This window comes from Schistocerca americana, chromosome X (assembly GCF_021461395.2).
Source record: "Schistocerca americana isolate TAMUIC-IGC-003095 chromosome X, iqSchAmer2.1, whole genome shotgun sequence".
Lineage (NCBI taxonomy): Eukaryota > Metazoa > Arthropoda > Insecta > Orthoptera > Acrididae > Schistocerca > Schistocerca americana.
This window is the reverse complement of record NC_060130.1, coordinates 851,015,496-851,028,589: the sequence shown is the minus strand read 5'-3', so window position 1 is coordinate 851,028,589 and position 13,094 is coordinate 851,015,496. Positions and strand designations below refer to the sequence as shown.

Genomic DNA, 13,094 nt, shown 5'->3' with positions numbered 1-13,094 from the left:
GAAGACATTTTGTTATGATTGCTTAATGCCATTTTTGAAATTATTCATTTTGTGAGAGAAAATGTACATCTGCATCTTCCAGCATCTCGTGCTACTTTATTACTCCATCTATAGAGTGGATCTTATAAAATATTTCCCTTTTACCTCTTTCATGTGGGCCATTGCATATATTCTGTAATTCTTTTAGTCCTGGGTTTTGCTCATGTGATGGCTGTGAAATAATTTGCAGCATTTGAGTTTCCCCATCTCGGCTATGTCCCTCCAAGCTCCACCTCACAATGGCCTCTTACCCAGGCCAAACCTCATGCAGTAAGCTTTCAGTTTACCTACTGCCTTCCTTACAGCCATGGTTTACTTCATATATGGTACATCCCTCTAATCGCAAGGGCTCAGGTGTCATCTACTCCAGATCTGACAGCTGCTACACACTATTTCCTTGCAAACTATGCCCACATATGTATGGACTCGTTCCCACCCCCTGCACTCTGTCAAATTAGCAGGCATGATGGCGGCTTGGAAAACCTGTTAATTAACCCTGCCTGACGGTCACTGTAACTGTAAGAATTCTATTACGTAAACAAAACCTAAATGTAAAGTTGTCCAAATTGTTTGTATTGGATGTCGGTGGCCAGTTCCTCAAGTGCATTGGTGCCATTCTCTTTGTTAACCTGGGCAAGCTGCATGCCAAGAGCCATCTCATGTTTGCAGTATGTTGCGAGTGTCATAAGCCCCAATATTTTACCGTCATCGAGACTGGCACTCAAGGGTAGTCTTGTTTCTCCATTCTAATAGGTACATACTGCAAGTATTTAAAGGTTATGATAACAACTTGAGGTGGTCTAGGAAGTATTAAACTGTCAATAATCTCTTAATATCCACAGTTTAACACTAGGAAAGGATTGAGTGTTACTGCTATGTATGGCACCTATTGTATAAGATGAGAGCATATGAAAGACAGCACTGTCAGGCAAACTCTGTCCCTGATGGACCTTTTATAATACTTCAGTTAATCATATTAAATGTAATCCTTTTCACGAGTCATGTAGTCACTACAGAGAGAACTATTTCACATGTTAGCCATTTCTACAGCTGCACACATCAACATGATGCACTTTGGAATTTAAAATAGGTATAGCACTGAAAAACATTTGCAGTTTATCATGTACTGAATGAAAACTGCACTGTCTCACGGGTCTTACAACAATGATTCTAAAATACAATGTAGTGTGTCTGCTCATTAACACTGAATCAATGGTCAGGATTCAACACTTCGAACACGTGATCAGTTGGCCATCTGCATGATCAAACCTTGGTGACACAACATGAGAAATTCTTGCAATTGCAGAGCCATGTGCTGAAATCACTTACCCATCATGTTGAGACAGCATAATGACTCAAGAACATGATCCTACTGCTGTTCTAAAGAGGGTCACAGTTGAAAATGATATTTGGACACACATTCAAAGTCACTACCTACTCATACACGATACTTAGGTGTAATAAATGCAGAATAAACGATCGCTACTCGGATGCTGTTTCAAGTACTCAGGGCAGTGTCTGAAGAAAGCTACTACTTCGTAAGTTCTAAATTAAATCAGAAATGAACATTTTTATGGTTTGTTAATTTACGTGTTCACCTCTCTGGCAGCCTGCAAGTGGTTCATTGTTTCAGGTCTGGCAACATGTTAGCTGACACCCATTCCACTGAACATATGCATCTGCACTTGTGACTCACATTATATGTACATGATTTAGAAAATGAATGAAAGCCTACGAACTGCACCAGAGGAATCTAACTCATTATGTACTATCTTCTTACCTTAACCTGTAGTCTTAAACATTCCTGTAACTAATTTATGTATTTTGTGATATTTCAATTTATTGCGTAGCAGACCAGTACGGGGAGTCCCCTTTGACATAGCCATTCCGTGCACTCTTTAGCTGACAGAAAGGTCTGCCTACAGAGAGATTGCTCTAGAAACCAAGAAGTTCTCCAATTTTCCACGCAAATCACCCCCCGCCCCCGCCCTCCTCCTACCACTCCCCATCCCTCTTTACCAGAGGCTAACACCTCTTTGTGAATACATTCTTCGCCACAAAGAGCCCCCAACTCTTGCACTACCTCCCTTTCCATGCTGCAAGCTTATCCTGTTATTATCCTTCTTTCCTCTAGGTCTTTCCATTGGATGGTATTCTTGGTGTTGACTGTGCTTGGGTCTGGCCTGTGATGGTGGAAACTTGTTTTAGTCCCTTCTGGCCTTACACAACTTTTCATTCCTAACTATATGGTCCTGTTGTTGGGATTGACTTGCTACTCCTTTTCCAAATTTTACAGAAATGCTGATTGTGCAGGGAAGGTTACCCAGGGCAGCGAGTATTCCACCTTATGTGCTTTTCTCTCTTTGCACCCCTCCTTTTTTGTAAAGGTACTATGCTCAAAACATGCTGCATGGAAGACCCAAAATGAGAAAAATGTGGACAATCACTCCGTAAAGGTAGTCCTTGTGAACTTCCACCTTTGTGTGTCAACGGTGTGGAATATCACCCTCCATGTCTGCCAGTTTACCCAGTTTCCAAGAAATAACAGAAGATCCAGGAACACAAACCTATTGATGATCTGTCATATGCTGAGGCACCGAAGAAATATGAATGCCTAAATCCTATGGATATGCTGATCGGTTATGCTAACATCATGACCACCAACCCCCCCCCCCCCCCCCCCCTTCTGTCCCCTACCTATACCTTCCCCAAGCCAGATCCCCCACCACTCTCCTCTCCTGTGGTACCTTCTTTGGGAGCCACTTTCACCACCCGGTCTCTGCCAGAGACAGGGCTCCCTCTTGGGATCTCTCTCCCTAGAAACAGAGCTCCCTCTCAGGATCTCTTTCCCTAGAAACACCCGGACAGTAGGCCTGACTCCAAACAGTGGCTGAAGGAGACACAGCCTGCAGGTCCCAGGGTTGTCTGCTCATCATTTGTCCCCACGCTCATGGTGGATAGCCTCATGAACGAACCTTGCTTAGCAAAGGTTACCAGTGGCAGAAAGATCTGTCCACACATTTGGATTCTGAGCCGATGTAGGTGCATGTGGTTCCATCTCAACTAGTGACAGCTGGTGACTGGTCCCTTCACGCCTAACCGGGCCACCAGTCGTGATTATTCAGTAGATTTTTATTTATTTATTTATTGATTTATTTAACCTGGCAAGATTAGGGCCATCAGGCCCTCTCTTACATCTAACCAGGCATTCTACTTATTTTACATTCATATGTTTTAGTAGGCATGTTAAACTAAATCTAGTACAAAAAGTGAAATAAACAATTTGAAAGGTACACCTGGAAAAATACATACATATAGAGTTTATATTCTTAGGTCACAAGTACTGTTATAATTAGACATTATTGAAGAGACAGATTTTAGATAGGAGTGCCGGCAGCAGGGAGTTTGAGGGAGACTCATGGTGAAGGGAGGAGAAGAATAGAGACATGATGAAACATAATTAAGGAAATATAAAGGAAAAGAAGATTGCGTGGCTAATAGAGAAAGATGAAGAGGAAGGTATCTCAGGAGCAAGATAGGAGACGCTAGCTTTGCTATTTGACAGATGAGGGGATTGTCCTTGTACATTAATTTTGTGGAGAACTTTGTGAGGATGATAGTAGGAAATGCTTCAACTTCTTCTTAAAAGCAGCAGGAGACCGAATTTTGCGCAAGGTAAGGTAATGGATACTACTGTCACATGCCAGTACTACAGCACCATATTTCCTCTTCTACTGCTGTTCGCATTACTCTCAAAGAAATGCACTTAACTGATGACCATTCTCCAATGCTCTGTGGTTATCATGCATTTTGTCGGAACCTGCTGGTCCCGAAAGAGTACCTGGAGGAATCTGTACTATAGTTTATACAGATGACATCAGTGAAGGGATTCCCATTCTTCATTGGAGACAGTAGCGGTGCAGATGCAGACAACCTCAGCGATTACTATTTGCAAGATTTACCTGCGTCCAGGCAGGCCAGTTACTTATGTTTAAATGATCACACTATCCAACAACTTTCCGCCTCATTTCTCCTGTTTGGGCACTTTGGCATGAACTCCACCGCCGCCGCCGCCGCCGCCTGGTGGACAGACTTGGGGACTACCACGCTGGGCACTTCACAGAGCCAACTGGCTTTTGTATGCCTTGTCTGTTACATTTGCCATGTCTCTGTGGGTTTGCATTGATGAGGCTGTGTAAGACATCTCAGTTGTAATCATCCATGTTACTGGAAGTGCTATTTCCCTTTCTGCAGAGACTGCCGAGGGAAAACTGTCATATATGTCTATAGAAGAAAGTATAGTATAAATTTTATCAGTAGCTATTGAGTAGCATTCTCTTTAATGTAGCAAAGTGACAAAATTGGATTTTCGCTTGCAGGAATTAGACAATTTGAAACTAAACTTGGTAGTCATTAGCAACAGCCTATTCAGAATATAATTGTTTTATGTGTAAACTGACTGACAAATTTTAGGCAGTTCTCTGGTACTGTTAAATTTCTCTGTAACATTATTTACTATGTAAGCTTCCATATGTGTTGTCCTAATGTTTTGTTAGATGTATTTTTGGACAAATAAATTGACTTTAGTAATTTTTTTTTATTGAAATCTCATATCTGTGCATCTTCCACAGGAATTTACAAGCTGGCACTGACTCATAAGAAACTTGGAATAACGAAAGAATTTATGGCAAACAAAATTTTGCCATTTTTGATGCCACTGTGTATTGAGAGTGATCTCACACTTAATCAATTCAATGCATTTATGTCAGTAATTAAAGAAATGGTGAACCGTGTTGACACTGAACATCGAGCAAAATTGGAGCAGTTACACAAGCTTCAAGAATCTCAGAGGTAGGTTTCCATCTGTTTCTGTACTCAGGGTATGTGGGAGATGGGGCTTTAGGTCTGTGGTGAGTGAATAAACATAGAATTGATGCCAGTTCTTATTCAGGATATAAACAATAACTGTTTACAGATTACTGCACTGGTGTAAGTGAAATCAAAACGAACAAATTGATACACGATTTTTGTGGTGTATCAGGCAGGAAAATGGCCTTAAATTTGTCTACAAAATCCACCTAAGCTACAGTGCATGCTCAACAAGTTCATTTCTTTTTCCTGGTAAAATCATCCTTGAATTTTAAAAGCCTCATTTTCTTACATTTATAAAATTTAAGCTATATGTCTGTGTAAATTTTGCCTCAAACTGTTAAGAAGTTTCACAGCATAAAATTATTGATTAAATCATTTTGTTTGTGTAGCCTTCTTGCTATGAAATTACTGTGCTGCTAAGAGTTAAGTTAAAACTAAATTGTAAACTCAATTCATTTCTGCATATCATTTACAAAAGTCATTTTTCTTGCTTTACCCTTACAGGAAATTTTAAATTAATAATGTTAACAGAATGGTTGACAGAGTGGTTTAAGAGAGTGAGAGGATAAAAATCTTATTTGGCTTGCATGCACTGAAGTTTAGGTGACCTTTGTAGACCAATTTGTGGTAAAATAAATGTAAATGTCATGTGACTAGGGCCTCCCGTCGGGTAGACCATTCACCGGGTGCAAGTCTTTCAATTTGCCGCCACTTCGGTGACTTGCACGTTGATGGGGATGAAATGATGATGATTAGGACAACACAACACCCAGTCCCTGAGCGGAGAAAATCTCCAACCCAGCCGGGAATCGAACCCGGGCCCTTAGGATTGACATACTGTCACACTGACCACTCAGCTACTGGGGGCGGACAATTTGAGGTTGTTCCTTGGCTTGATAGACTATAAGAGCAAGTGTCTTGCATCAAACTGTTGGTCTCAACTCCCCCTACATCACTGCGGTCTGTTGTAGACAGTTATTGTTCACCCTGTGTATGTATTTATATAAATTACTTTAGTGACTTTCTAGATCATTGCTTTTATGGTAAACAAACGTATGTTTCATCATCTTTAAAGGCAGTGTAAATGTAGCATGGAAAGGTCTGGATAGAACGTACATAATTTAAGAGTGAAGGTAACAACTTGCCCAGTAATAGAGGTGTTGAGTTGTTGATAGTCACACAAATGTGACTGAAAATATTGCTAGCTTTCAGATGAATCCTATTTTGAGCTAATGCACGGCACATTCTTCCTCTTGCCGCCCCCTCCCTCTCCCCCCTCCACGCCCTCTCCCCCCTCCCCCCACAGCCAGCACAATTGAAAGAGAGGGATGGAGGAGAGGGGGGGGGGAGGAGGAGGAGGAGGAGGAGGAGGAGGAGGAGGAGGAGGAGGTGGTGAGAGAGTGCATTCGTCTGAAAACTAGCAAAGGTAGTTTTCAGTCTTTTTTTGTGTCTGTCGATGGCTCAATGTGAATGAAGTAATAAAAGTTGAGAGGTGGTGAAGCTGAGCCCTTGGTAATGGCTTAAGGGTGAAACCAGTCTTGCTACTGGAGCTGTGTTTTTCTTCTTTCATACATCTGCAGTTGTGGTTTGCTCACATGTTTGTTGAACACAGATATTTCTGAAAATGTTTGCATTTAACAGAGATTTTAATCCAGTAAAGAAAATGAACGTATGACTTGGTTTCTGTGAGTGTTATATAGCGTTAACATATTTATGTGACATCATTCCATGTACATTGACTGCTTAAAGTGAGAAATATCCATGTGAATTAGGTTATCAGCACAATATTCTCATGTTTGATTCATCACACAGATACACAGGAATAAAAATGCCCTTTTCCCCATGTATGACTCTAGATATAACTGGCACAAAATGTAATTCTTGCCAATAACAAACATCCACAAACCACAAGCTACATAAATGAAAATGTTCTGTCCATAGACAGTGACTGTAAATTACTGAAATAGGTCATACTAATAGTTGTTTAATAGTAATACTATTACAAAAAGGAGAGAGAAAAATAAATTATTCATGGCAAAAGTCATGGGATAGCAATAGCCACATATACAAATAGCAGTAATGTCAAGTACACAAAGTATAAAAGGGCAGTGCATTGGCTGAGCTGTCATTTATACTCAGGTGACTCATGTGAAAATGTTTCTGACATGATTGTGGCCACACATTGGGAATTAAGACTTTGAATGCAGAATGGTAGTTGGAGCTAGATGCATGTGTCATTCAGTTTTGGAAATTGTTAGGAAATTCAGTATTCACAAATTCACAGTGTTGAGAGTGTTCAGAGAATACCAAATTTCAATCATTAACTCTCACCATGGACAACATTGTGGCCGACAGGCAACACTGTGTGAAACAACTGCAGAAATCAGTGTGGGATGTGTGACAACCATATCCGTTAGGACAGTGCAGCGAAATTTGGCGTAAATGGGCTGTGGCAGCAGACGAGCAACTCTAGTGTGTTTGCTAACAGCCAGACATTTCCTGCAGTGTGTAACCTCATGGCCATATTTGTTGGACCCTAGATGACTGGAAAACAGTGGCTTCGTTAGATGAGTCTCAATTTCAGTTGGTAAGAGCTGGTAGTAGGGTTTGAGTGTGGCACAGATGCCATGAAGCCATGAACTCAGGTAGTCAGTAAGGCTCTGCATGCTGGTGGTGGGTCCATCATGGTGCCGGCTGTGTTTACATGGAATGGAGCGTGCCCTGTGGTCCAGCTGGTCCAATCATTGACTGGAAATGGCTGTGTTCAGCTAATTAGAGATCATTTGCAGCCTTTCATCAACTTCATGTTCCCAAACAACAATAGAATTTTTATGGATGACAATGCGCCATTCCTCAGGCTATAATTGTTCGTGGTTGGTTTGAAGAATATTTTGGACAATTTCAGCAAATGATTTGGCTGCCCAGGTCACCGACTTGAATCCTGTTGAACATTTATGGGACATAATCAAGAGAGGTCATTTTGTGTCCAAAATCCTGCACTGGCAATACTTTTGCAATTGTGGATGGTTATAGAGGCAGCATGGCTCAGTATTTATGTAGGGTACTTCAAATGGCTTTTTGAGTTGATGCCACATCGAGTTGCTGTACTATGCTGGAAAAATGGATGTCTGACACAATATTAGGTGGTGTCCCATGACTTTTGTCACTTCAGTGTATATTACTTATCAAATTCACTATGCAGAAATTGGTGCAACATGATTACAGGATATAAAAGAAAATTACCACTTTTTTGCTATTTATTTTTGCAACCTAGATTTGGAATTATGTGCCCATTGTGTAGTATTACTTGCAAAGATTTTATTGTGCATACTGGTGTAAATTTAAGTAAAGAGTTTAGAACCACTAGTACTGAATATGCAAAATATTATGTTCACAATGAGAGAACATCAAAACAAATTACTGGTAAATTCGTTTATAATGGGGCAGAACTTAATGAACACTGATTTGGCTATCAATCAGATTTAACGGTTTGGAGCATTACAAAGTAAGAGATGTTTTGTCTATCCGTAAAGTAACTGGTCAGGGTGGTTCTTTTGATGTCTCTTTATTTTCAATATTTCAAGCAGAGATGGTTTCATTATTACTGTTGACAACAATACAGGAAGGCACTCATTTAAAATACGAGGAATGACATGTACCCAGACATTTACAAGTAGAATCCTTTTAATTTTTTTGTCTAAAGTTTGATGTCAGTTCCAATGTCCACCACTGATCTTAAACAAAAACTACACCCATTCAAAACAAAAGCTGTAAACCATGGTTACTAGCGCTCTCGTATGGAAAATATTCTTACGAAATTGCTAAAAATGCAAGCTAAAACATTACTGTATCCACTGACAGTGCCCCCCCTCCCCCCCCCCCCCCCCCCAAAAAAAAAAAAAAAAAAAATGTGTGTTACCATTTGTTGGTAGATTGTCTACCAAAATAGACAGTATTTTGAAGAACAATGAATCTTCATAGACAAATTATACCACAGGGGCAGTAGAAAAGAATGTGTTTTAACCAGTATGAGATACGGTACAAAAGTAGATAATATAAGAAGAGTTGCAAAGAGTGTGGCTCTTATTAAGCAGTAAAAATAGGTAGATTAGTGTGCATACATAAAGAACATCACAGAAGCTAGAAACTGCAGAAAAAAGACTTCACTTGTCTTCAACACTGTCTGGAAGCAAGTAGTAGATGTAGAAATACTGAAGGGCCAGATGTATCGTAAATATTGTCCTGAATAGCTACTGACTGATCAGGCAGGCTTGAGTTATTCTCTGCTCCTTGATTCTGCCAAAATAACTAACAAAAAAACTTTGCTGATTGTGCAGTCCTTAACAATGTTGTGCCCCTCTATAAATGGATTTGTCAGTAATTTCTTTTAGTGTCTTGATTGTGGATGTATTATTTTGTATATTTAATATTAGCTGTTAATTTCTTTGATGACTCTAAATTCTTTGTGGTATTTGTTTGTACCAGTGTGCACATTAACATCTTCACCAGTAATGCTATACAGCAAACTCATAACATGGAACCTATGCCACCAAAATACAGGGTGACAATTATTGAACTGAACTGTTTGAAATAAAATTGTCATAACTTTTGAATGGTTTGCGTTAGGACGCTCAAACTGCACGGTTGGCTATGGGGCATTATAGGAATTAGTATGCGCATGCATTAGTGAGTATGGTTTGGTTTAGCAACAAAACGCACTTTCATTTGGATGGCTTCGTCAATAAACAAAATTGGCGCATTTGGGAGCCTGAGAAACTGCATTTCATAATTGAGAAGGCTCATCACTCTCAATGGGTGACTGCGTGTTGTGCAATGTTCAGTCACGGAATAATCAGTGCAACATTCCTTAATGACATGGTGACTACCAAAGGGAATATGGTTTTGGAAGATGATTTCATCCCCAATATCCAAAATGACCCTGATTTTGACAAGATGTGGTTCATGCAAGACAGAGCTCGACACCATTGAAGCAGGAAAGTGTTTGATGTCCTGGAGGAGCACTTTGGGGACCACATTCTGGCTCTGGGGTGCCCACAGGCCACTGGCATGGGCCTTGATTGGCCGCCATGTTCTCTGGATCTGTACACAGAACTCCTTTTTGAGAGGCCATATTAAAAACAAAGTGTACAGCAATAATACCAAACCCTTTGCTGAGCAGAAAACAGCCATTCAGGTGGTCGACACCATCAATGATCCGACACTTCAGCATGTCGTGCAGAATTTTGCTATTTGTCTGTGCCACAGCATCACCTATGGTGGCAGGCATATTGAACATGTCATAACCTAAATCTGAATATCTGTAGTGACGTTTACATGTTGAATGAAGCGTGTGCACACCATAGTTTGTAACAAATTTACTTTTTTTTATATTTGTTCAGTAATTGTCACCCTGTAAAATAAATGGTGAAAAGTGCCAAAAAATAGTATATTCCGTTGTCTTTGCTTTTCTTTTAAGTTTGAGATTGTGACTGAACCACAGATCATAATTTCTAATGTAATCTACACTCCTGGAAATTGAAATAAGAACACCGTGAATTCATTGTCCCAGGAAGGGGAAACTTTATTGACACATTCCTGGGGTCAGATACATCACATGATCACACTGACAGAACCACAGGCACATAGACACAGGCAACAGAGCATGCACAATGTCGGCACTAGTACAGTGTATATCCACCTTTCGCAGCAATGCAGGCTGCTATTCTCCCATGGAGACGATCGTAGAGATGCTGGATGTAGGCCTGTGGAACGACTTGCCATGCCATTTCCACCTGGCGCCTCAGGTGGACCAGCATTCGTGCTGGACGTGCAGACCGCGTGAGACGACGCTTCATCCAGTCCCAAACATGCTCAATGGGGGACAGATCCGGAGATCTTGCTGGCCAGGGTAGTTGACTTACACCTTCTAGAGCACGTTGGGTGGCACGGGATACATGCGGACGTGCATTGTCCTGTTGGAACAGCAAGTTCCCTTGCCGGTCTAGGAATGGTAGAACGATGGGTTCGATGACGGTTTGGATGTACCGTGCACTATTCAGTGTCCCCTCGACGATCACCAGTGGTGTACGGCCAGTGTAGGAGATCGCTCCCCACACCATGATGCTGGGTGTTGGCCCTGTGTGCCTCGGTCGTACGCAGTCCTGATTGTGGCGCTCACCTGCACGGCGCCAAACACGCATACGACCATTATTGGCACCAAGGCAGAAGCGACTCTCATTGCTGAAGACGACACGTCTCCATTCGTCCCTCCATTCACGCCTGTCGCGACACCACTGGAGGCGGGCTGCACGATGTTGGGGCGTGAGCGGAAGACGGCCTAACGGTGTGCGGGACTGTAGCCCAGCTTCATGGAGACGGTTGCGAATGGTCCTCGCCGATACCCCAGGAGCAACAGTGTCCCTAATTTGCTGGGAAGTGGCGGTGCGGTCCCCTACGGCACTGCCTAGGATCCTATGGTCTTGGCGTGCATCCGTGCGTCGCTGCGGTCCGGTCCCAGGTCGACGGGCACGTGCACCTTCCGCCGACCACTGGCGACAACAAAGATGTACTGTGGAGACCTCACGCCCCACGTGTTGAGCAATTCGGCGGTACGTCCACCCGGCCTCCCGCATGCCCACTATACGCCCTCGCTCAAAGTCCGTCAACTGCACATACGGTTCACGTCCACGCTGTCGCGGCATGCTACCAGTGTTAAAGACTGCGATGGAGCTCCGTATGCCACGGCAAACTGGCTGACACTGACGGCGGCGGTGCACAAATGCTGCGCAGCTAGCGCCATTCGACGGCCAACACCGCGGTTCCTGGTGTGTCCGCTGTGCCGTGCGTGTGATCATTGCTTGTACAGCCCTCTCGCAGTGTCCGGAGCAAGTATGGTGGGTCTGACACACCGGTGTCAATGTGTTCTTTTTTCCATTTCCAGGAGTGTATTTCTTTATGATTAATATCTTTATTTTGTTGAGTAACTGGATTAGTAAGTAATGAAGTATTTTAAAATTAAAGCTCCAACATTAATTTAGTCAAGCACTGTTTGAATGTTGCCTCAAATTTACTGTTCAAAACTGAAAGACTGGCAGGTGCAGAAATAGTAATGGAGGAGGAGGAGGAAGAGGAGGAAGAATCAAACCAACAGAATAACACCACACGAGTTTTTTTTCCCTCAGGACTTCTCCTCTTAACCTCCAAGACCTGCCTGCCAGAAGTCAAGCAACTGATGTTGAAAAGCTGTTTAATAGAATGGGAATAGACAGCTCACTGAGTAGCAGTGTCCCTGGTACTTCCTCACCTGAGTCTAAAGCTGAGTCTTCAAATGGATCGTCAAAATCCCTTTCACTAGAAGAGAAACAGAGGTTAGTTGTCAATAGTGTTTTATATTAATGATTGGTCTATGCCAGTGTTCCACAAAATCCAAAAAGGCTTATATTATTTTCATTTTCATGTTTTGTGTACACAGTGAAAGGAAGCGATAGTGTAGTATGGTAGCTGAATGAAGATAGGTGATCAGATGTTTGCAAGAGTGTTACTCTGTTGTGTACATAATTACAGTGAAATCTAGATTAATCACGAAATAAGATGTTGGTAAACTAAAATAAGAAGGCCCTTCATTAAAACTGTTTCATGGAAATGACAGTTAATGATTCAGAGAAATGAATGGCAGGAATTTTCTATTGTTGACTCTAGTAATGTAGTAATCCTCCAGATAATACTGGGAAATTAGACAGATCATTTTGGAGAAAAGGGTTTTCTGTACAATATAACAGGTTGTAACTTAGAGACTGGTAAGATCTTAAGTAACATTTTGCAGGATTGTACTTTGGCTAGTTTTCAGTTGAGGCAAACTGCTGACATATGACACAGTGTAAAACTGTTTCTTAATGACATAAGTAATACATATTTCTTCAAAGTCACTTGTGCTACAGTTAAATGCCTTACTGTATCAGCACAGTGTTGAATCTAAAAGAGGAATGTGAAGGCTCAAATCCTGTATCAAGCTGTTACTGTGTTATCCTCCCATGGGATACCAGCGTAGGAAGACAGGTGACCAGGAGTAGCAGAACAACGATCTTCATAAGGGCAAATGATTAATCTGTACCAGTAGTCTGTAAATCTATCTTTACTTTACTTGAGTCAGTCATGAAATGCAATAAAAAATCAGAGTCCAAGGT

The 13,094-nt window shown here is 41.6% G+C and overlaps 1 protein-coding gene across 2 annotated transcripts in view; it reads left to right on the top strand.

Moving 5' to 3' along the window:
- LOC124554993 (SCY1-like protein 2) overlaps positions 1-13,094 on the top strand; it is a 188,977-nt gene that overhangs the window by 132,337 nt on the left and 43,546 nt on the right. For both annotated transcript variants that reach the window (XM_047128732.1, XM_047128733.1), the window contains 2 exons: positions 4,671-4,890; positions 12,093-12,278. In XM_047128732.1, coding sequence (XP_046984688.1) covers positions 4,671-4,890; positions 12,093-12,278 — 406 coding nt within the window. The remainder of the gene's footprint in view (positions 1-4,670; positions 4,891-12,092; positions 12,279-13,094) is intronic.